General features: G+C 41.7%; 1 protein-coding gene across 1 annotated transcript; it reads right to left on the reverse strand.

The window, feature by feature from the left end:
• Positions 1-1624: 1624 nt before the first annotated feature.
• LOC126354486 (UDP-glycosyltransferase UGT5-like) lies at positions 1625-19131 on the reverse strand. The gene is made up of 7 exons (XM_050004205.1): positions 19022-19131; positions 18469-18673; positions 12235-12416; positions 11687-12146; positions 4506-4728; positions 4204-4423; positions 1625-2348 (listed from the first exon to the last, which is right to left on the reverse strand). Exons 2-7 carry the CDS (start codon positions 18649-18651, stop codon positions 2072-2074), a joined length of 1545 nt encoding a protein of 514 aa, XP_049860162.1. The 5' UTR covers positions 18652-18673; positions 19022-19131; the 3' UTR covers positions 1625-2071.
• Between the last annotated feature and the right edge of the window lie 3161 nt (positions 19132-22292).

Genomic DNA, 22292 nt, shown 5'->3' on the forward strand with positions numbered 1-22292 from the left:
ATCAGTACAATTACTCGAATACCGTCTAAATAGCAACTGTGATCGCAAAAGTGTTTCCTGGACCAAATAATTCTAATAGAATGTGGATTCTCCAAAGCTGGCAGCATTGCACTATCGCTGACTCGCAACAATGGAAAGAATAAAAACAGTGCTTAAGTAAAATTGCCACCTTTTAATAATAATTATTATCCCATTAAATGAATAAATAGCAATTCAATGGCCATACAATCAATAAACAGAGAGGGCAATTCAATTTCTGTAGCCTGAAGATGAGTTGGTGTGGTATTTGACGTCTCGGAGAAATTCGACCAAATTAGCTATCCAGTAGTCTTCTTTACCTTATTCTAACAGCTGTCTTTCATTTCGATGCATACAGCTGAGGCATATTGATTACAGGCTTGACTTTTCACGCGTGGCAGTTCAACGCAGTAATGCTATGATGATAACACTGTTGCAGAGCAAACATAATTTTGGATCACTACTACATTTTGAAGCTATTGCTCGACACAGACGGGTAAAGACTCACACCTTCCTCAGACCGTGTGTCACAATGGCAACTCAGAGGATGCGAAGAATGAGAGTACTGCAAAAGCAGAACAACGCCTATGCTTCATTGCTACACAGCAAGCACAGTGGCAGTAACGAACTCAGACCGTACTTTATGACGGCACCCAGAAATTGGTTCCGCAGACTCTACAACGCGAAGTGATAACATGCCATATGCGAGTTCCACCGCTCCTATGCGTTTATGAGACATGCAGAGGCAGCAAAAACCGTCCATACTGCACTTGAGATACCGCGGTGTGGACAGTTTCGTTGACACCTCTATTTAATCGAGAGCAAGTGACCACCTAGCCTGATACAACGATCTGATACCTGGGTTTAAATATACCTGTTTTTGATAGCTCGTTCTCGTCATCTGAGAAGGTCGATTAAACTTTTACACTGGACTTCTACATTAGGGAAATTACGTCGTAAGTCTAATGTTTCAAGATTCAGGTTTGACTTAAACAGACACTGTGGGTACCTAATAGGTACTTCACCTACATAATGAGTTATTATTGTAATTTATTATTATTGTTGTATTTCGCGAGTGTAGCTGTAGGTGTATGTTCATATTTGCCTTTTTAAGGTGAAGACACACACACACACACACACACACACACACACACACACACACACACACACTCACTCACTCAAGCAAACGCAGCTCTCACTCACACAGGACCTCTGCCTTATAAAACGGTAGTGAGCTACGATCACCACAGTCCGTTTTTTTCAACGTTTTAAAATCTGCATTCACATTTGTATCCGATTAGTGATTCATTTATATCGCCTACTGGCAGATGGTGATTGTCGTGGAAGCAGAAAGTTTCTGTTTCAATGCTATCAGTATTACTGCTACCGTCCTTTCTAATAACCATAAGGAAATTAATAATTTGTAGTAACTGTCTGACTTAGTAGTGCACTTGCAAAGGAATTAACATGTATATCCTAATGCATATATGTTTCTGCCAAAAAAGTGAGCAATTGATACAGAGGAATAGTTTAGGCACCAGTGACTTAAATACTGTCTGTTTCTATTCTGAGCAATGTGTAACACGGCAGAATCAACTCAAACAAATAAACGCAACAAAAGATTTTTATTTTATAAATAATACATTCAGTATTTCAATAAATACGAGTCACATACTAGTCACCTGCACAGCAGGAATGAATACTTTTTATCAGAGTATCACGTGCGAATAAAACGTCAGGTAGACCGCTCGCCTGGTGCAAGTCTTTCGATTTGACGCCACTTCGGCGACTTGAGCGTCGATGGGGATGAAATGGTGATGATTAGGACTACACAACACCCAGTCCCTGAGCGGAGAAAATCTCCGACCCAGTCGGGAAACGAAGTCGGGCGCTTAGGATTGACAGTACGTCGCGCCTACCACTCAGCTACCGGGGGTGGACAATAAAACATCATATGCACTGTGCCACAGAAGTTTCGTTGAAGCCTATCTCTCCACATTGGCTGTAGTTAAAATCTATGGTACGAATATATGAGACGCCTCCAAAATTAGTTTCACGAAGTCTTCTCCTTCAGTTTAAGAGCCACGAATCTCTTGCAATAGCAGGCCGTCTTGTACAGCATGTAGACCACCATGGACGCCACTGCAACAACGAATCCGATGACATCGAGCAGCAGCAGCTGCCACCAGCTCAGGTCAAGGGCTGCACTACGCATGTGTTTAGCCCCATTGTGACGTATCACGTACTCGATCCACCACACAGCACTGTCCAGAGACTTCTCCTGGTGCTCGCGGAATACTGCTGAGAGTCGCTTCATGTTCTCTCGGTAGCTGTGAGAAAAAGAGGGAAATAATCGTAGGGTACAAGTAATAATTAGAAGTTACTGCAGAAGTTCAGTGCAAGAAAAAATAATGGAACATAGTAATCAAACAGGAACTAAGTTCAAAAGAAAAAATATTAATATATATTACGAAAATATATGTAAAAGTGTCGCGAAACATACACTACTGGCCATTAAAATTGCTACACCAAGAACAAATGCAGATGATAAACTGGTATTCATTGGACAAATATATTCCACTACAACTGACATGTGTGTACATTTTCAAGCAATTTGGGTGCATAGACCCTGATAAATCAGTACCTAGAACAACGGCCTTGATACACGTGTGCATTGAGTCAAACAGAGCTTGGATGGCGTGTACAGGTACAGCTGCCCGTGCAGCTTCAACACGATACCACAGTTCATCAAGAGTAGTGACTGTAATATTGAGACGAGCCAGTTGCTCGGCCACCATTGACCAGACGTTTTGAATTGGTGAGAGATCTGGAGAATGTGCTGGCCAGGGCAGCAGTGGAATATTTTCCGTATCCAGAAAGGCCTGTACAGTACCTGCAACATGCGTTCGTGAATTCTCGTGCTGAAATATAGGGTTACACAGGGACCGAATGAAGAGTAGAGCTAAGGGCCGTAATACATCTGAAATGTAACGTCCACAGTTCGAAGTGCCGTCAATGCAAACAAGAGGTGACCGAGACGTGTAACCAATGGCATTCCATACCATCAAGCCGGGTGATACGTCAGTATGGCGATGACGAATACACGCTTCCAATCTGCGTTCACCACGATGTCGCCAAACACGGATGCTACCATCATGATGTTGTAAATAGAAACTGGATTCATCCGAAAAGATGACGTTTTGCCATTCGTGCACCCAGGTTTGTCGTTGAGTACACCATCGCAGGCGCTCCTGTCTGTGATGCAGCGTCAAGCGTAACCGCAGCCATGGTCACCGAGCTGATAGTCCATGCTGCTGCAACCGTCGTCGAACTGTTCGTGCAGATGGTTGTTGTCTTGCAAACGTCCCCATCTGTTGACTCAGGGATCGAGACGTGGCTGCACGATCCGTTACAGTCATGCGGATAAGATGCCTGTCATCTCGACTGCTAGTGATACGAGGCCGTTGTGATCCAGCACGGCGTCCCGTATTACCCTCCTGAACCCAGCGATTCCATACTCTGCTAATTGGATCTCGACCAACGCAAGCAGCAATGTCGTGATACGATAAACCGCAATCGCGATAGGCTACAATCAAACTTTTATTAAAGTCGGAAACGTGATGCTTCGCATTTCTCCTCCTTACACGAGGCATCACAACGTTACACCAGGCAACGCTGGTCAATTGCTGTTTGTGTACGAGAAATCGAATGGAAACGTTGTAGGTGTCGCCACCGGCGCCAACCTTGTGTGAATGCTCTGAAAAGCTAATCATTTGCATACCACAGCACGTTCTTCCTGTCGGTTAAATTTCGCGACTGTAGCACGTCATCTTCGTGGTGTAGTAATTTTAATGCCCAGTAGTGTAATAGACTGGAGTCAGATTTAGGTCCAGAAAGAGGAAGCAAACACAACCGCGAGTATATAGAATTATATTTCTTACGTAGAAATTGTCCTTTGTATGTCTATAGCAATGACACGTCACATACAAGTACAATCAGAATTTGTCATTACTCTGCTAAAGAAAACGAATGAATATAAGGCTGAACTTCTTGACAACGTAGAAATCTCTGGAAGTAAGCGACAGCTCAGGTCAAGAAATATTGGGGGAAAATATCAGTTTGTTACCCTGATAACAAAAATGAAATTTTAATATTTCTCATCAGAATGAAAATATGTTAACTTGCCTATCATTTCCAAGAACTGTGTGAACTGCTTGTAGAACGGTATAGGTAGTGACATCTTTGAATGACAGACGGTACCCAATTCCTGCCTGCACCATTTTAGCCACATTGTGCTCTTGATCTCCTATGAAAGGAATGCCAATCAGAGGCACTGCGAAGTAACTTGCTTCATTCATGCTCTGGAGTCCTCCCTGAGTGATGAACAGACGAATATTTGGATGTGCTGAAAAAGCGGAAAGACAGATAATAAACGTGGTCTGTACCGAGCTCTTCGCACAGGAATGCTACAGTGGACAGAAGCTTACCCAAGACGTCCTGCTGGGGCAGCCACTTGGCTATCATGACGTTCTCCGGCTGTCCAGGCAGACTGTCCACCTCCCACTTCCAGAGCACCCGCTGAGGCAGCTGTGCGAAGGCTTCGAGGAACGCTCGCCTCTTATGCTCTGGCAATGCAACACTTTTCACATTGCTGCCGAGGCTGAAGTAAATCACACCATCTGTTGCACCATCAAGGAAATTTTGGATATCCTGCAAAATAGTTAACCCCATGGGAGTAACTACATTATACCGACAAATTGTTAACTTAGAGAATGTGCTACAAAAATAGAAAACTATCCAAGACACTCATTTTATTGAGACGTATCGTAAATTTCTTTCGTTCTTAAGCACAATAAACACTGTACCGAGCACTTGTAACAGTGTAAACTGGATGTCAAATTATTTTCATCACAATGTACCTTCTTCTAAAGATTAAAACCTGGTAATATTACTTACATCATTGAGCCAATGCTTATTTCAACGTTAAAGCTACGTCCTTTTCGCAGAAATGTTAGTCCTCAATATGCAGGAAAAGTGTCTGTGTAGTTCAAATTTATGAATAAGAACTAGTCATAAATTGAAGATGTGAACTGATGTAATGTGCTTACGTACATTCTCTTAGTGATAACTGAGAACATTTAAACATTTACATGTAAAGCTTTTAGTGTTACCGGCTATCAATCATACCTTAGTTTCTCATCACATCAATTTCTCTATAGCTAATTCATTTTAAATCACTAAATACTTAGCCATAAATTAAAGTTTCACTACTTGTCTCACCAGTACATGTCTGAGGTGGGAAAAGAAGTATTTACGTTTATCTCAAATCTCATGTGTGCTTACGCGCCTATTTCCAAAATGTAGCTAACAGCTGCTGAGAAGCTTAAAATGATGCGAAGATGTTCTGCCAGACCTCCCACTACCTTACTCAAGCTGGTTGTAGAGCTGCCTAAAAGCCATTTCAAATGAGATACATGTGTTATTATTATTATTATTATTACACATTTGTCTGGAATGACCAAAGAACGTGACTATATGTCAGCTCTTAGGTATTGTGTCTACTCCATTCATGAATAAAAGTCAGCAAAAGACATTAGGTTATTAGAACTTTAATTCCAGAATGAGCCATCAGACGAAATGCAACTGTTAAAATAAATTGGTGCCTACACACTTCCAACAAAATGACTTCACTCTTCTCATAAATATAGATAGCCAAATGACTTATAAAACACCTTTGATATAATTTCACATTTCCTCGTGAATTTTGAACAACACTCGTAACAAACCTGGAAGTCTGTGACTTTGTCCAAGTTAACAATATCATTTCTACTTGGCTTCATAACCACACTAAACGTATTTTCCTGTGTTAGTACTGTTACCAGGGCTTTCTCTGGTGAGTGCAGATCCGCTAATTCCTTTAAATATTACTCGTTTCATCGAGGGTTTAACCACACATCGTTATCTCTGTTGATGTTCCTTAAATAAGTTACTGTGTCTCCAGTTGATTACTATTTGCTATGCTAAGTCTCATACAAAACTTACCTTCGTCACTTTCTATATGTTATAGAAGACATTAAAACTAATTTAACTAATTTTATTTGTATATAAGTCGCTTCATAGTTTTTACTATATTGTTGTTTGCTCTTACTACTTTCTATCAAAACCAGTACCTCTCTTTCCCATGTTGTTGATTGCTTTTACTACTTTTTACCAATACTAGTATCCCTCAAGCAATTCAGTGTTAGTGATGGAATTAAAAACTTCAGACATAGTATTTTTAAATATTTGTTTCTTTTATTCTTTGTAGTTTGTTTGCCATAGCTTACATGTAAGGTACCATATCATAAAGCTCATCACTTTTATTGAATATTGTGACCTGTGGTTTTTCACGTGATTTTTGTAACTCTTTTCTATACCTTTCATGTTTGCAGAAAAATAATTGTATTCAAAATTTGCTTTGGTCTTCTAAATTACACACAATTAAATATTCATGATTCGATAAGCTTGTCTTGACATTTAGCATTGTTAACTAGATTTGTAAACGATGTAATTTTGAGTATATCATTTTTCAATGACATTTGCAGCAACTGCTAACATTTAAATAAATGATCATCAGCCTTAATAGTTATATTTTTATCTATAAAAATATACAAGGAGACTGAAAATTCGCAAACGTCAGGTAGAAATATGGCATGTGGCGCTTCCACACTGCAGCCAATAGCAATTTTCATTTTCCAAAATGAGCAAAATAAACTGTGTAATTATGTCCTCATACACAACAGCGTTCATTGTAGCTTCAAAGAAAGTAGGGCCCACTGTTTGACGATGCGATGCAGCGCAGTACACTCCGGCTTCCTAACAGCGCAAGGTGTCTTCAAAAAATAATAGTGTTTTTTCGGTTGATCACATTCAGATGTTTTGTCGACTCATGTGTCTTCTAACAAAGAAACGTACCCAGCACGATTTCATAATATAAAGCGAAAAAAAGCAGACGTGCATGATTATCAGCCCTAGAAATTGACCGTGCCAGAAAATGTGTGCCATAATTTTTTACAGAACTCAGTTATGGCCTTCTGAAAGTACAGCTTTTAAACTTTCGCGTGCATTGTTTGCTTGTCACTCGCTTCGGCCCATTTTAAGCTCCTGATGCCCGAGTGCGAAATACTGTACAGTGGTGTGACAACCAGTGCCCTCCTATTCACGAGATTTCAAAGGCTAGGGAAGAGGAGGGGCAAGGAGGATATATCTGATAACCGTGATTTGAAAAACCTTATTCGAGAACGCATGTTATCTTATGCAAAAAAATGGTAAGTAATATCAGAATGAAATATGTCAACCTCATGCACATGTATGTTCAATATCGTTTTAACAATATTCCCTTATTGACATTCTGCAGTTATATATGTGCCTCAAATGAAAACGAGTAAACGTAAGGAACTGAAGAAACATTACGAAACGAAGTTTGTGACTTCTTCATTACCATTTAATCATGCCAATCACGATGAAGAATAGTGCATCTTCTTCAAATGTGCTTCAGTTTAACAGCGTCAGATTTAAAATCCAAAGAAAATAAGGCACAACAGCGATGTTAATAATTAAATAGTGCTATGCTACTTCTTTAATCACACATCCATTCGTTTCATTCATCTACACAGCATTTCTGAATCGCGACATAACGGAGAAATCTCTGTCACCAGGTACAGGTTAGAAACAGCACTTTGACACAGCTAATAAAAGCATGTTACCAACTTCAAAATAATATCTCACAGGCCTCTACGGGAAGGACTGACTCGGTATGCAGAAGAGTCAAAACAGCGTCCTGTGAAATTAAAAGTAACGCCGGTGATACTAAGGATGCTACGAGAATTACACTATTGAATGCAGCAGAGAAAGCGAGTAGGTGGAAAGAGTAAATTGAGGGCCTCTATGAGAGAGAGAACTTACCTGATGAGCTGATACGAGAGGAAACAGGAGTCGATATTGAAGAGTTAGATGATTCAGTATTAAAATCAGGATTCAGAAGAGCTTTGGAAGACTTAAAATCAAGTAAGGCAGAAGGGAAGCCGCAACATAACGATTACACACGTTGGCGTGTAGTATGTATCAGACTGGCGGTATGCCATCAAACTTCCGTGAAACGTCATCCAGACAATTGCGAAGATTTCAAGAATTATTGCACAATCGGTATAACAGCTTACGCGTCCCAGTTGCTAACAATTACATACAGAAAACTGGAAAAGAAAATTGAGAATCGGTGGATGACAATCAGTTTGGCCTTGGGGAAGGTAAAGGCACCAGCAGGCAGTTCTGACATAGCAGTTGATAAAAGAAGCAAGGCTGAAGAAAAATCAAGGCATGTTCATACGATCTGTCGACATGGAGAAAGCGTTCCACAATGTAAAATAGTGCAAGTTATTAGAAATCACGAGAAAAATAGGGATAAGCTATGGGAAAATACGGACAACATATTCAAGATCCAAGAGATAACAAAAAGAGTGGAATACCAAGAACGGATGACAGAGAGTGTTAGACAAGGACGTAGTCTTTCACCCCTGACAGCGACGGAAATAGAATAACGGTTCAAGGGTGTGATTAAAATTCAGTGTGAAAGTATATCAGTGGTAAGATTCGCTGATGACATTGCTATCACAGGTGAAAATGAAAAAGAATGAAATATCCTGTTGAATAGAAAGAACTGTGTTCAGAATATGGACAGAAGGTAAATCGAAGAAAGACGAAAGTAATGAGAAGTTGCAGAAACGAGGACAGCAAGAAAATTCACAGATAATATCATCACGAATTAGATGAAATTAAGGAATTCTGTTACCTAGGGAGCAAAATAACCGAAGACGGACGGGGTAAGGAGTGCATAAAGAGCGGACCACCACTGGTAAAAATGGCACTCTGCGCCAAGGGAAGTCTACTAGTATCAAACATAGGGCTTAATTTGAGGAATAAATTTCTGATAATATACGTTTTGAGCACAGCATTTTATGGTAGTGAGACGTAGGCTGTGGAGAAATCGCAACAGAAGGTAATTGAAGCATTTGCGATGTTGTGCTACAGAACAATGTTAAAAATTAGGTGGGCTGATAATGTAAGGCATTTCCAGAGAACCGGTCAGGAAGGGAACATATTGAAAACTCTGATAATAAGAAGAGATACCGTGATAGCACATCTGTTAAGATATCAGGGATTAACTTCCATCAAGTAGTTAAGGACGTAGGTTGGAGTTGTTATTGGTATGAAGTGAATGACACAGGAGAGTAATTCACATCAATCCAGTCAGAAGACTGATGGCCTAGAAAAAAGAAAAGAAAGTCTTCCTCTCTGACCTATACAGTACTTCACGCTCAGACATTAAGCCGGCCTGTATATGGTGGAATACAAGACAAACTAACGGTGCGCGCGTAGTTCCCAGACTATATTTTTAGAAGGTCATAGCTTGGTACTATCAGAACTATGGCCGAACTTTTCGTGCCATAGAGGTTCTTGAGAATGGTCTCTTGCTGGTGTGCTTTTTTCCTCGTTAAATAAGAGGTGTAATTAGTGACATTTCCTTGTAAGAAGAAATCGTATCTCATCAGTTAAGGAAGTGTAGTCCAGCTCTGCTGTAGCGTAGGCATAAACAAATGTCTGAAACAATGGAACCCACAGCACAGGAGACCTTCAATTTCTGCGAACTACGAAAGAAAAACCTTAGCTTTCGCTTCTTCATCTCCACTAAATGAAACCTGAGCTAGACAGACAGTCTCCTCAAACTTTTCGAAGAAGAACGAAACAGCATTTCACTAGCCATATCCAGTTTATCGTCTCTGAAAATAACCGGTCTACGCGTTATCTGCTTGCCTGAAACTAATCCATATTCCTGGAAATGGGCGATTAATCTCGTTACTGTGGAACTGTTCATCATTGAGGCATTTCCCGCGAGACATGTCTACAACACGTTGCCTGTGGATGATTAGCAAAACACTGTTCGATAATGATAACTCGATGCTCATATAAAAACGATACGTTGACCTATCTATGAACTGCACAATACAACAGACATAGTGTGTGTTGTACCTACTGCATTAGGATCTTTGTTTGTTGTCGGTATATATGTGGCGCCATTTTGCGGTGGTTGAATGAACAAATGAAGTGCAACTGCAATTTACAGGCACATTTACTTTCATATATTTGACAGATGGACAGCACTGTATATATTACCTAAATAGGAATATTACCCAAATACTAATTCAATTACATTGCTTTTAATATGTTGATGTGGCTAAATTATGGTCAGAAAAACAGGAAAAATAATTCCCTTTGGAATTAATAGTAACTGAAACAATATTAACGACAGTCGTGGCTGACTTCAGCAATGGAGCTTTCAGTATGCTACTAGTTTATTAGTCAAACGAAATTTAACGATAGGAAACGGTGAACAATGGCAGGTAATTTTTCAAGTCTTTTTCTATGAGATCGGTGGCGTAATTAGAGGATTATAACCGTGTGGATTACAATGAGTTCGTTCAAGATCTTGGTCAACAGTTGTCCATGTAGCATCATTTCAATTCTATAACACGGTGATGAGTTTGCTTCTGTATGTAGACACGGTGCATTGAAGTTGAGATGGAGCTAACGGAGAATGCTTGCAGCGGAGGCCATGGACTCGTGGCAAACAATTGTCCAGCTTTACATCCTCGCCCAGTATAATGTCCACCCGCGTACTGAGAGGCTCCGTGAGCGGTAGGCAGAGGGCCACTGGCTAATGTTTTGTGGACCAACTTTGTAGACATCGGCCACTTTAGAAAACACCAGCTGCGGGAAATGATGTGCTAATCTCGTTATCTGCCCCCCCCCCCCCCCCCAACCCCCGCACCTTTTTCCCTATCATGCCTCCCACCACACACACCAGGGCAGCTACCACAGGAGACATGTGAGTGGTCCGCCTGACACTTCATGCAGCTGTATGAAAGGTGACCTACATATCTAACACCAGTTTTTGATGTTTTTCTAGGCTAAAGCGTCGGAGCCACACAAAATCATCCTGAATGAATATTCAGTTGGGAGATGTAGGAAACCTGTAAGAAATTTCCTTCAAAATAAGACTGTTAGGCGGCTGACAACGAGATTTTTTTCATTGAATTTCGCCTATAAAGTCTAGATTCTCACAGAGTGACGATTTCATTGCAGAATATGTTCCAACTAGAAGTTTCCTATCAGGTCTAGCAAATTACTTCATCACTTTCCTCACAATAACGTTGTTAACTGTGGACGTGTGCTTGAATAACTGTCCTTAAATCAGTCTGATGGTGTTCGCAGTCTTGTGAGTTCCTACAAATATGGAATCATCGACAACTGACACGTTTCTGCTCGTCATCTCCTTCTGACAGAAAACATCTTTATGCATGCTTCATACACACAGCCTAATGTTACACACTGCTCGTTCAGTGAAGTGCGTGACAATATTTTAACAAACAGCATACAATTTACTCATTAGATTCAGTGGTGCAAGGGTCTGTGTGCTGTCTCATGAATTACATGTGTCAATCAATAAAAGCTCAATTATCAGAAAGTAATCAAATAATTATTGGAGAATTCTTTGCAACCTATAGTGGCACACTAGTAAGTTCAAGGCGAAATTATTTGTCATGGATTATCCAAAGTAGATTTTTCTACTTACCCTAGGAAGTGGCTTCCGCTCTTTCTCCAGATGCAGTCCCGTCAACTCGATGATATTAGGCAGCAGCGGTCGCGGATAGTTGACGCTGAAGTGGTTGTTTACAAGAAGGAGGCTGAAGTTTCTGTCGAATTCGTATATATGGGGGATACCGGGACCAAAATACTTCCTAACGAGTTCATTTTGCGATGGTATCACTTCGTAGTTCATTATGTAAGTATATCGTGTTATAAGGTAGGCATTATACAGCCTTTGCCAGAAGGACATGTGGTCTGTGTACCCAAGCAAGATATCGGGAGAGTATGCCGGGTTGTTGGGATTCCCAAAAGAATCCAGTACTGCAGCGGGAGCGCCCAGAGATACGAAGCCAATTGTTGGTGGGTATCCCAGGAGATGAATCAAGCCATAATAGCAATAATACATTAACGTTTCCATGATTATTACGTCGAAAGATTGTTGGGACCTGCAAACAAAGTTAAGAGGTCATATTACCTTAGCACTGAAATTTTGAGAACGCAAAATATATCATTCAATTCAAACATCATAATTACCGAAGGAAATCCTTAATCTGTTGGGACTCTAACTGGATCTCGCAAATCGCCTTTCCTGCAGGAGTCCAGGTACTCATCACTTCCATTGGGCTTTTGTCTGCCATTGATACAAAGTCAAATGATGTCTTCCAGTATTCGTACGTTGTCGACAGATCAATTTCTGTATAATTCTGGATATTTTTCTAAAGGAAGAGATTTGTTTTAGTAAGAAATGTCATTACATATGTAACAAGAACAATAATGAATTACGTTCTAATGTCTAAAAGTTGAGCTAAGGCAAGGAAAAGCAAGAATAAGGGAAAGTTATCACTCGTAATCATAGCATTTTGAAACTGCTTTTTTATGAGTTATATCTCCGTGAAATGACCTGTACCCTACTTCGAGCAAGTTACTGATTCAAAGACAACGGTAAGTAGAGCAGCAGACTGGCAGTTCCTGAGTCGTGTTTTCATTTTCGTTGCGAGCAGAGAGTAGTCTCTTGGTGAGATTTACACTGTAAGTTGTCACGGTCGTCATTTAGGCTGTATTTAGTAACGTGGACTTCTCGGGCGTCTAGAAACAGTTCGAACCGAGAGAACTGTCTAAGAAGTATCGATTGAGCTACAAAGTGACGGAACCTGCCCCTTTAGCTGCGATTCCCGTTGCAAGCTTGTTTGGTGGTACTTTGGAGCTAGATATTTCGAGTCTTGGTGGTATACGAAATTTCGGTACCTGTGTGCTCCAAGCAAGAGGAACAGAGGCGGTGGCGTAAATCTCCTGATCATCAGACTGTAGCGCCTCAAAACTTCTCTGTGTTGTTTCATGGAGTGACGGCATGTAGCGTTGTTGATAGTAATTGCTGGATGGGGATACTAAGCTTAGCTGTTTCCTTGTTACTGTTCAAGCCTCAAAACTTCTCTGCGTTGTTTTATGGAGTGATGGCATGTAGCATTGTTGATAGTAATTGCTGGATGGCGATACTAAGCTTAGCTGTTTCCTTGTTACTGTTCAAGGGAAGATGGATATGTGCCGGCACTGATATTCATATCCTCACGGCACCCTCTCTCCAGCTAACAGTGCCACATATCTCCTCCTCTTTTGAGACAGTTAACCAACACTCTGCAGAGCTTACAACTACTTGAAAGTTTAGCGCTAGATGCCGTACACACAGCAGTGCTTGTGCAGTTCACGGAAGTTAAATAATGGAGCTGTCTAGCGTAGTGTCAGTGTCATCGAGACACCCTAAGTGACGAACATGTCCTTCAGACTTGAATTAGGCTTCTGCTTGCAGCATTATTTTCCATCGCACGATCATTTCGAAAGAGAGTCGCCATTTCCGTTAGAGGAATATCGTGGACAGTTTAATGATTGACATTGCATCATACTGAAGAGCTCAGATATTCGTTGATGATCAGCTGTATGCCTTTCATCCCCTGAGGTACGCTGATTACGTACTGCAACCACATGACCCGAACAGATGGCTGAGGCAATGGTATGATACTGGACTCGTATTCTGGTGGACAGAAGTTCAAATGTCGATCTAATCATGCTGATTTAAGCTTTCCGTGGTTTCCATAAATCACTGAATGCGAATCCTCTGATGGTTCCCTTGAAAATAACACAGCTGATTTCCTTTCCCTTCGTTCCCAAATCTGAGTTTCTGTCGTGTCTATAACGACACCGTCTGCGACGGGGTTTAACCGTAATTATTCTTCCTACTTCTTTGTAACTACATTGGGAATGAACTAAAGAGTTTATTACTAACAAAAAGTGATAACCAGATAAGATATTTTAGAAATCTATTAATAATCTGATAATTAATTATTTAATATATTTAGTGTAGGCCATGAAGCACACCTAAAGCAACAAAGTAATCTACAGAAATATAGTAATGTTTTCCAAGTGTTGTATATGTTGAAGCATACATCCTGAACTTCCGTTTATTTTAAACTTATTTAAGGTCCTAAACAATCTACTCATACTTACTTGAATGAATAAGAGCAGGCAATAGGAGCAGAACATCGGCCATATGTCTCATGTTCAAGCAAGTGCGGCAATAATTGGGAATAGGGAAATCATACTAAGATAACTTCCCTCCAGATGATTTATAACTTTACAATCATTTTGAAACACAATCTTATAAACAAATGTCGCACTGTTCAATTTTGTCATTTTGGACCGTTACAGAAATATGTATCCTCACAAATATTTACGAGGGTTGCCCAGAAAGTAATGTACTGCATTTTGTTTTCTCAGTCAAAAGCAAAGCTGCGAATGCGAAACGTTATTTATGTATTATTTGAAGTCTTCTGAGTGAGCTCGCCAAGTTTCCGTCACATCCGACAGATGGTGTAGTTGTAGGACAGTTTCAAAATGGCAACTGTAGGCGATGAAGGCTACAAGAAATTTGCCGTCATTGAATTTCTCACTGCAGAGAAAGAAACTTTGGGGAACATTCACAAATGATTGTGGCAAGTCTATGGAGCATCTGCTGTCGACAGAAGTACAGTTAGTCGCTGGGGGCGGAGGGTGAGGTTACCAGATGGCGGTTCGACGGAGCATTGACGTGATGCCAACAGGCGGTGTCACTAATTCAGAAGTATATGTCAACACATTAACAAACGACGCGCTTCCGGCGAATTCGGCGCCACAGCAACCCAGGAGATGTTTTTCTGCAACAAGAAAACTCTCTGCCCCACACAAGTCTGAGGATTCTGAACACATCGCAAAAAAGGGTTGGTCAGTGTTACCTCATGCACTCTACAGCTCTGACCTAGCCCCCTCTGACTTCCACTTGATTGTGCCATTAAAGGATGTCATTCGTAGAAGACATTTTGAGGACGATGAGGAGGTGATTCACACAGTTAAGAATTGTGGAAGATAAAAAATGCGGTGCACTGTAGGTTGCAGTGCCACAGTCCTCTCGAGAAATCCGTGATACGTTTGGAGCTTCGCGCCTTTTGTACGCTCTTCTGAGCAGGTCTGACCACACAAGTTATGCAGATATGATGCATTATAGAAAGTGATGTATACACTGCTCAGGCAAAACATTATGACCACTGCCCATTGCGAAGTTGGTTGCCGCCTGGTGGCATTGTGGGCACATGACTCATTAACAATAGTATTTAAGGGAGCAAATACTGACGGAGGATCACCTTAGGGAAAATATGGGCTGTAAATGGGGAATTCCATTGAGATGAAATGAAATAATTGTGTGTCGTTGTTGGCTGGGAGGCCGCACCCAGGGATGTTCGGCCGCCGGGCTGCAAGTCTTATTTCGTGTGACGCCACATTGGGGGACTTGTGTTTCGGTGATGATGATGAAAGGATGATGAGAACAGCGCAGCATCCAGTCCACGAGCGGAGAATATCTCCAACCTGACCAGGAATCGAACCCTGGCCTGCTGCACGGTAGGGAAACACGTTACCACTCGGCCAAGCAGACAGACTCCGTAGAGATAAGTGACTTTGACAAACAGCAGATTATTATTACGCAGGGTCAGTGGTTGGGTATTTCGAAAATGGTGAAACTGGTCGAATGTTCATGTGCTGCTGTCGTGCGCATCTACAGGGAGAGATAGAAGGACAGCGAAATTTCCAGTAGGCGCTAAATGACTGGACGTTCAAGACTCTTCACAGAACGTGGGATTGGGAGGTTTATCTCCTCAGTGAAGTAGGCAGATGGAGATCTGTGGCATCTCTGCCGAAAGAACACACTTCTGGTGCAGGCACAAGTGTTTCAGAGCACACTGTTCATCATACATCGTTGAACAGGGGAGCTCATCTGCAGACCACCCCTACGTGTTCACATGTTAACCCAACGACACCGTCAATTACGATTTCATTGGGAACGGGACCATCGAAATTTAACCGCCGATCAATGGAAACTTGTCGGCTCTTTGGATGAGTCACATTTTTGCTACATTAGGTCGATGGTCGTCTGCACAAACGCCGTCATCGAGGTGAACGGCGGCTCGTAGCGTGCAGCAAGTCACTGACGCAGGCTGGTGGGAGCAGTATTATGCTACGAGAGACATTCTCATGTTCTTGCATGGGGCCTGTGATACTAATCGAAAAGACCCTGCTGGCTTGAACCACCTGCATCCATTCGTGCATGGTGTTTTCCCCGACAGTGATGTCATCTTTAAACAGTATAATTGTCCATGTCTCGTCCACACCTGACGCGCATCTCTATGAATTGTCTGTGTGATTTTGAGGTACTAACGTGGCCAGCAATACTCCCAAAACTGACCCTGATAAAACGTGTGAGACCAGCTCAGACCCCAAATCCATCCTGATGCCAGTATCCAGGATATCAAGGAACCGTCTTACAGTAGTTTGAGGAACATTATAGTGAACTCACGTTGATGTCTCGGCAGCGAAATTCGTTCTGAAGTAAATCCTATGGAACCCATCTGGGTCGCTATTGGGTGCCGGCATCGCGTACGCAAATCGGCAGCCCATTATTTATGCGAATTACATGACCTGTGAATAGAAATCTAATGCCACACATCTCCGCAAACCTACTAACAAACAATCCGATCCCTGCTACGCAGAATCAGTGGTGTATTTCGTTCAAAAGACGGACAAACAAGCTATTAAGCAGGTGGTAGTAATGTTTTGGCTCATCAGTTTCTATTTTACTTTGGGTATGTGTATCGTTCTCAACACTAATTAACAGACAGATATTCTAATTCTTTATGAGGATACGTATTTCGGTAAGTCACACAACAATCCCATTTATCAGCGATATGTCGCAGTCCCTTCTGGCCCGGATATGTGATACTGTTAGATATAAAGTCGTAAAGCAATTATATTCTCTCCAGAGCCAAGCTGACCTAGATACTGAGACTAGGATGAATTTTATGTCTGATCTTGTCAAGCACGTTTTGTCAGGGTCAGATTTTAGGACATTGCTGGCCACAGCAGTAGCTCAAAATCAGACAGTTTATAAAGAGACACGTGTCGTGTGTGGACGAGTGTACTGAAAAAAGTCTCCACAGCAGTGTCACGTGGAAGGCAACTTCTATCTTCTACCAGTTACGCTTCTTCTTCTTTTCATTTTTCAGACAGTCACGCCAGTTTCTTCTCATATGGTTTCATTACTCGCGTTTTTATCACGTTCCTCATGTGTCCATTTCAAAAGCACCATCTAGTAGCTTTGGCACGCAATTTGAAATATTGTAACAATGTCTGAGTGATAAACCTACATACATTAAACATATCTACATGCTTTATTAGGTATCTGACGCTGAAATTCATTTTCAAAAGCAAACAAATTTCCGTAAACATTTCTGTATAGTTATGTGGGGTTAAGACACAGCTGCACGTCTTCTCTCGTGCTTAATGACGGTAAAAGTCGTGCTTCTAGCAAAAGACTGCTTCAGTTTTTAACCGAAAGAATATTTTTATGACATTCGTTTGAATATATGCTGGTTTATAAGCTGTGTAAGAAGACGGTAGCTTGATTTATAGAGCAATCTTAAGCTAACACATGTGCTGCGAATTTATAGAGCACCTTCCTCTACAAGTTTAACGAGTGGTCACCGGCAGTTCTGCGACTAAGGCATTACGATGGATTTGTCCCTCAATAAAATTACGGCATAATAACATCTCAGTTGATAACAGCAGCTACAGTACCTCAGTAACAGGCTACCATCTGCCCCAGTTTCCCAAAAGTGCATCGCATCATCAGTCCGGGGTCGATGTTTTAGTGCTCCTAAAAGTGGGAGGGAACATTTGATCGCCGGCAGCTCGATAGCAAACGATTAGAGGTTCCGAAGTCCAGGAGAGGAACGTGATCAATACATGCCATTGTTATATTGCCGTCTAATGACGTCATAAATGGAAAGAGTGATAAGTCGAAAAAATTCATTGGATCCTTGAGCATAAATCCACGATTTCGCTATTTTTACGTAATTTAACGGCAGTTAAGGCTGTAAAGACATCAGGTAATTGCCGACCAAGGACCATTTCTCGTCAAATGAACCTTTTCGGCGTATGCTATAACAGACGATAAATTTAAATTACATTTGTGACGTCTACAGAGTCTTAAATGTCTGCACAGTGATCTTTCTGGTATCTCACGCCAACATAACTCTGCAGATTGTTCGTGGAATTGATGATGCCCCGAACAATAACCTTCAGTGAGGAAAAGTGCCGTCCAAGCTGCATAAAAACTGCATTCCTTGTCAAAGATTCCGTCTCTACCTATTACGACAGTGATATTCTCTGTACAGCCAAAGGTTTACTTACTCTTATGGGGTCCGCTGTCATGAGTGTGACCTGGTGGCCTCTCCTGGCGAGTTCGAGGGCTATCAGTCGGAAAGGCAGCTGGTGGCTGATGGACGGTGTCGGGATGATGGCCAGAATCCTGGCAGAATTTGTAGCTCGAGCTGCCAGCATCAGCACCAGGCATAGCGTCACAGAGCTCCTCATAGCGAAATAACCAATCGCGCACCTGCAGACAAGAGGCAAGGACTACATAAAATCACTGTACCGGTCTGCTACAGAGAAAAAAATAACTAAAGCACAATGTCTGACACTACCGTGTTTCTGCAAGTTTTTTCTCAACAGCCACATGGGAAAGAATCGAATATTTATTATTGGTACAAGCCTTTGCTACTCTCTGTATTAGCCACAGACCACCAAGGTACGTAAAAAGGAATACTGGATGATTCCAAGTCAAGTGGACTACCACACGCAACAATCTAAGACTTCTTTTTAAATTTTATGTGGAGCATTGTTAAACGATCAAAAGAAGATAGGCAAATTTCTAGCTCACAAACGTATTGAGTAGAGACGTCACCTGTTCAAATGTGCTGAAGAATGGCAGCGCCACGAGAGGCGTATGCTTTCACCTAGGACCTCGACTCCGCCGGGAGAAGAATCGGAAGGCGTCTGGATACAGCCGCATCCGTTCTGCTGTTTATCTGTTAGCGCGTGGCCTCGGTAATAGGTCCAGTCACGGACGGGGAATTCGCTGAGTAATGCTAGCCAGTACCCCTCCACCTAAGAGATTAGTAACCATGACTTGGCGGCCCGTGTGCTTGAGTTTTATCTCCCTTGTGACACTAAGCAGAGTTTGGGCCTGAAGATTGTCCCAAAACTCCGTAAAACATGACTTTATAGATTATCTTCTTATTTCACTTATCTCGTTAAGTTTCATAAGTGTCTGCCAACATTGGGTGCATGGCTCTCTCAGGGCAATATGAGCTGCGCAAAGTGGAATTATGTCGATATCTATGTCTCTTTTTTTTGTACAACTTGTTCCATGTTTCATGTTGACTCAGCTAAAACTTTCTTTGCAGAGCATATATGTAATAGGACTCTATTGACGTTTCCGTGGTACAAGAGCACGAAGATTGAAAATGACCGATGATTATGTGGACAAGGCACCGTTTGCTTGGCATGCTTTAAGTTAGATGGCTCTGGTCGTACACATTCACTGTGTTACGAAATACAGAAATATGCATTATACTTTTGACCAGAAAACAGGCAATGTAAGCGAATAAGTAAATATGTATATGTTCTAAAATAAAATAGCTGAAATATAACAAGTAATGGAACACTGGGAAAAGTTCTGAAGGATAATTTGTTGTTTAAAGTACAAACTGAGGAATGCTATTAAACGCATATCGGAGAGGTGGTTTCACAAGTTATGCAATCTGACGAAATAAAGACAGTTGAAGTATAATTAATTATGCAGCGTAAAATATGTTGCGCGAGCAGAGACTTAAAACACAGTGGCATCGTGGAGTAAAGTTCATTTAATAGCACGATACATCTCAAATTCAGCAGCGAGAACTTAAAGTTCGTAAGTGAAAAATCTCCCTTACAGACTCAACGAAAATTATAGTTCATTATTGTCAATGACTATCGCGAAAAACATCTAGTAAGTTCACATCGAATCTCGCCGAGAAGAAAGCTAGTAGTCACTTAGTAATGCTGTTAATTCACATAAATACTACCGTTATCGGTGTCGAACCGACAAGTTCATCGTCGGGTGAAGAATGCGAAAACCAAGGGCAAAAGAGAAAGGGAAAGAGTTATACCCCAAGAAGAAAAAGAGTACGGACTCCTCAATGCTTCATTCACAGCAAGCGAACTGGAAGACGCCATTCAGAGTATGAAACTGAATAAGGCCGCTGGAACTGATGACCTTAGAACGGAGCAGATAAAACAGTTTGTGCCCAAAGCTCGAAACTGGTTACTACAAATGATGAACACCTGTATTAAAGAGCTGAATATTCCAAAACTATGGCGGCAGGCGAGAGTGGTGGCTTTACTAAAACCTGGCAAGGAGATAAAGGACCCCAAAAGTTACAGACCAGTGTCACTTCTATGCCATCTCTATAAGATACTGGAGCGGATGATTCTCAACCGGGTGGCAGAAACTATAGATGGAAAGCTCATAAAGGAACAAGCCGGTTTCAGACCAGGAAGATCTTGTTGTGGGCAAATACTTAATCTGACGCAACATATAGAAGACGAGTTTGAAAAAAAATTAATAACTGGAGCAGCGTTCATAGACCTTGCTGCTGCATACGACACGGTAAACCACAGAAAGCTATTGCGCAAATTATATCACCTCACAGGGGACTGTAGGTTGACGATGGTTATTGGTAGTCTTCTGCAGAATCGAAGATTTTATGTCTCCCTAAATGGTAAGAACAGTAGATGGCGACTGCAGAAGAATGGCTTACCACAAGGAAGTGTACTTCTCCCATCCTTTATAACGTGTACACTAATGACCAACCTATACCTGAAGATGCAAGACCGTATATGCTGATGACACAGCTGTGGTGGTCCAGGGGTCCAATTTTGATGCAACATCTAGAAATCTCTCTAGAGTGCTTGAAGAACTGGTTCAATACTATGACGCCAATCACCTCAAGCCAAACCCTGACAAAACCCAAGTATGTGCGTTCCACCTGCGCAATAGAGATGCTGGAGTTGAGCTCGACGTTACATGGCAAGGTAAGAAGCTAAAGCACTGTCCAACACCTAAATACCTTGGGATTGTACTTGACAGAACGCTTTCCTTCAAGCAGCATTGCCAAAACACCAAGGCTAATATCTGCTCCAGGAATAACATCATCCGCAGGCTGACAAACTATGGATGGGGAGCTCAACCATCAGTACTGAGAACATCAGCACTTGCTCTGTGTGTTTCTGCAGCAGACTATGCAGCGCCAGTATGGGAAGCATCTGCACATGCTAAACATGTTGATGTAAGTGTAAATGAGACAATGCGAATTGTTACAGGCTGTCTCAGACCCACACCAACGGGTAATTTGTACCTACTTGCTGGAATTGCCCCATCCAAGATCAGAAGGCAGGTGGCAGCAGACGCTGAGAGAACAAAGAAAGAAACAGATTCTCGACACCCACTGAATGAGCACGCCACTCAGGCTCGGAGGCTTAAGTCTAGAAATAGCTTTAGTGCAAGAACCAAGATCTTTGACGGTTCACAGGAAGGTAATAGAGTCCGTAAATGGGAGATGAACAAACCGCACTGCAGATAATACCAAAAGAGCAAATGGCACCTGGAAACAAACTTCCTTATACAGTGAGGAGAACACTAAATAGACTGAGGGCTGGTGTACCCAGATGTAAAACAAATCTGTGCAAGTGGGGACTGCTGACTAACGATGACGACGTTCTTTGCGGATGCGGAGAGGTACAAGACGAGGCACATCTGCTCAAGTGCCGTCTACTGCCGGAGCCCTGCAGTTTTAGTGACCTGCTACAAGCCAACGACAAAGCCGTAGTGGTGGCTAACTATTGGAAAAATAAAATTTGATCTGGACACGGAAAAGTAAAGTAAAGTAAATGTCTACTGCTTGCGTTCATGCAGTAATGAAAATTATATGCATGAACAGAAGTAGTCAGCATTGCATCGTAATGATGCGGGACTTTCGACGACACCACCGTCACAAGGGGAATAAAAAGTGAAAACTAATGCAAATAACAACAAATACGTAACTTAACGTGAAAAGCCATCTGATCAAGAAATTGTCGATTCGAAACCGGCAACGGCGCTGTTTCTGTGATAAAATAGCATTATTAAAAGGGGC

This window comes from Schistocerca gregaria, chromosome 3 (assembly GCF_023897955.1).
Source record: "Schistocerca gregaria isolate iqSchGreg1 chromosome 3, iqSchGreg1.2, whole genome shotgun sequence".
Lineage (NCBI taxonomy): Eukaryota > Metazoa > Arthropoda > Insecta > Orthoptera > Acrididae > Schistocerca > Schistocerca gregaria.

Excerpts from the sequence above, each read along its gene's own strand:
- LOC126354486 (XM_050004205.1), bottom strand. The coding sequence starts at position 18,651 with ATGAGGAGCTCTGTGACGCTATGCCTGGTGCTGATGCTGGCAGCTCGA. Across the intron at positions 12,147-12,234 it reads CAGATTAAGGATTTCCTTCG|GTCCCAACAATCTTTCGACG; the intron begins GTAATTATGATG and ends CTTTGTTTGCAG. Across the intron at positions 4,729-11,686 it reads AGCGGAAGCCACTTCCTAGG|GATATCCAAAATTTCCTTGA; the intron begins GTAAGTAGAAAA and ends ACTATTTTGCAG.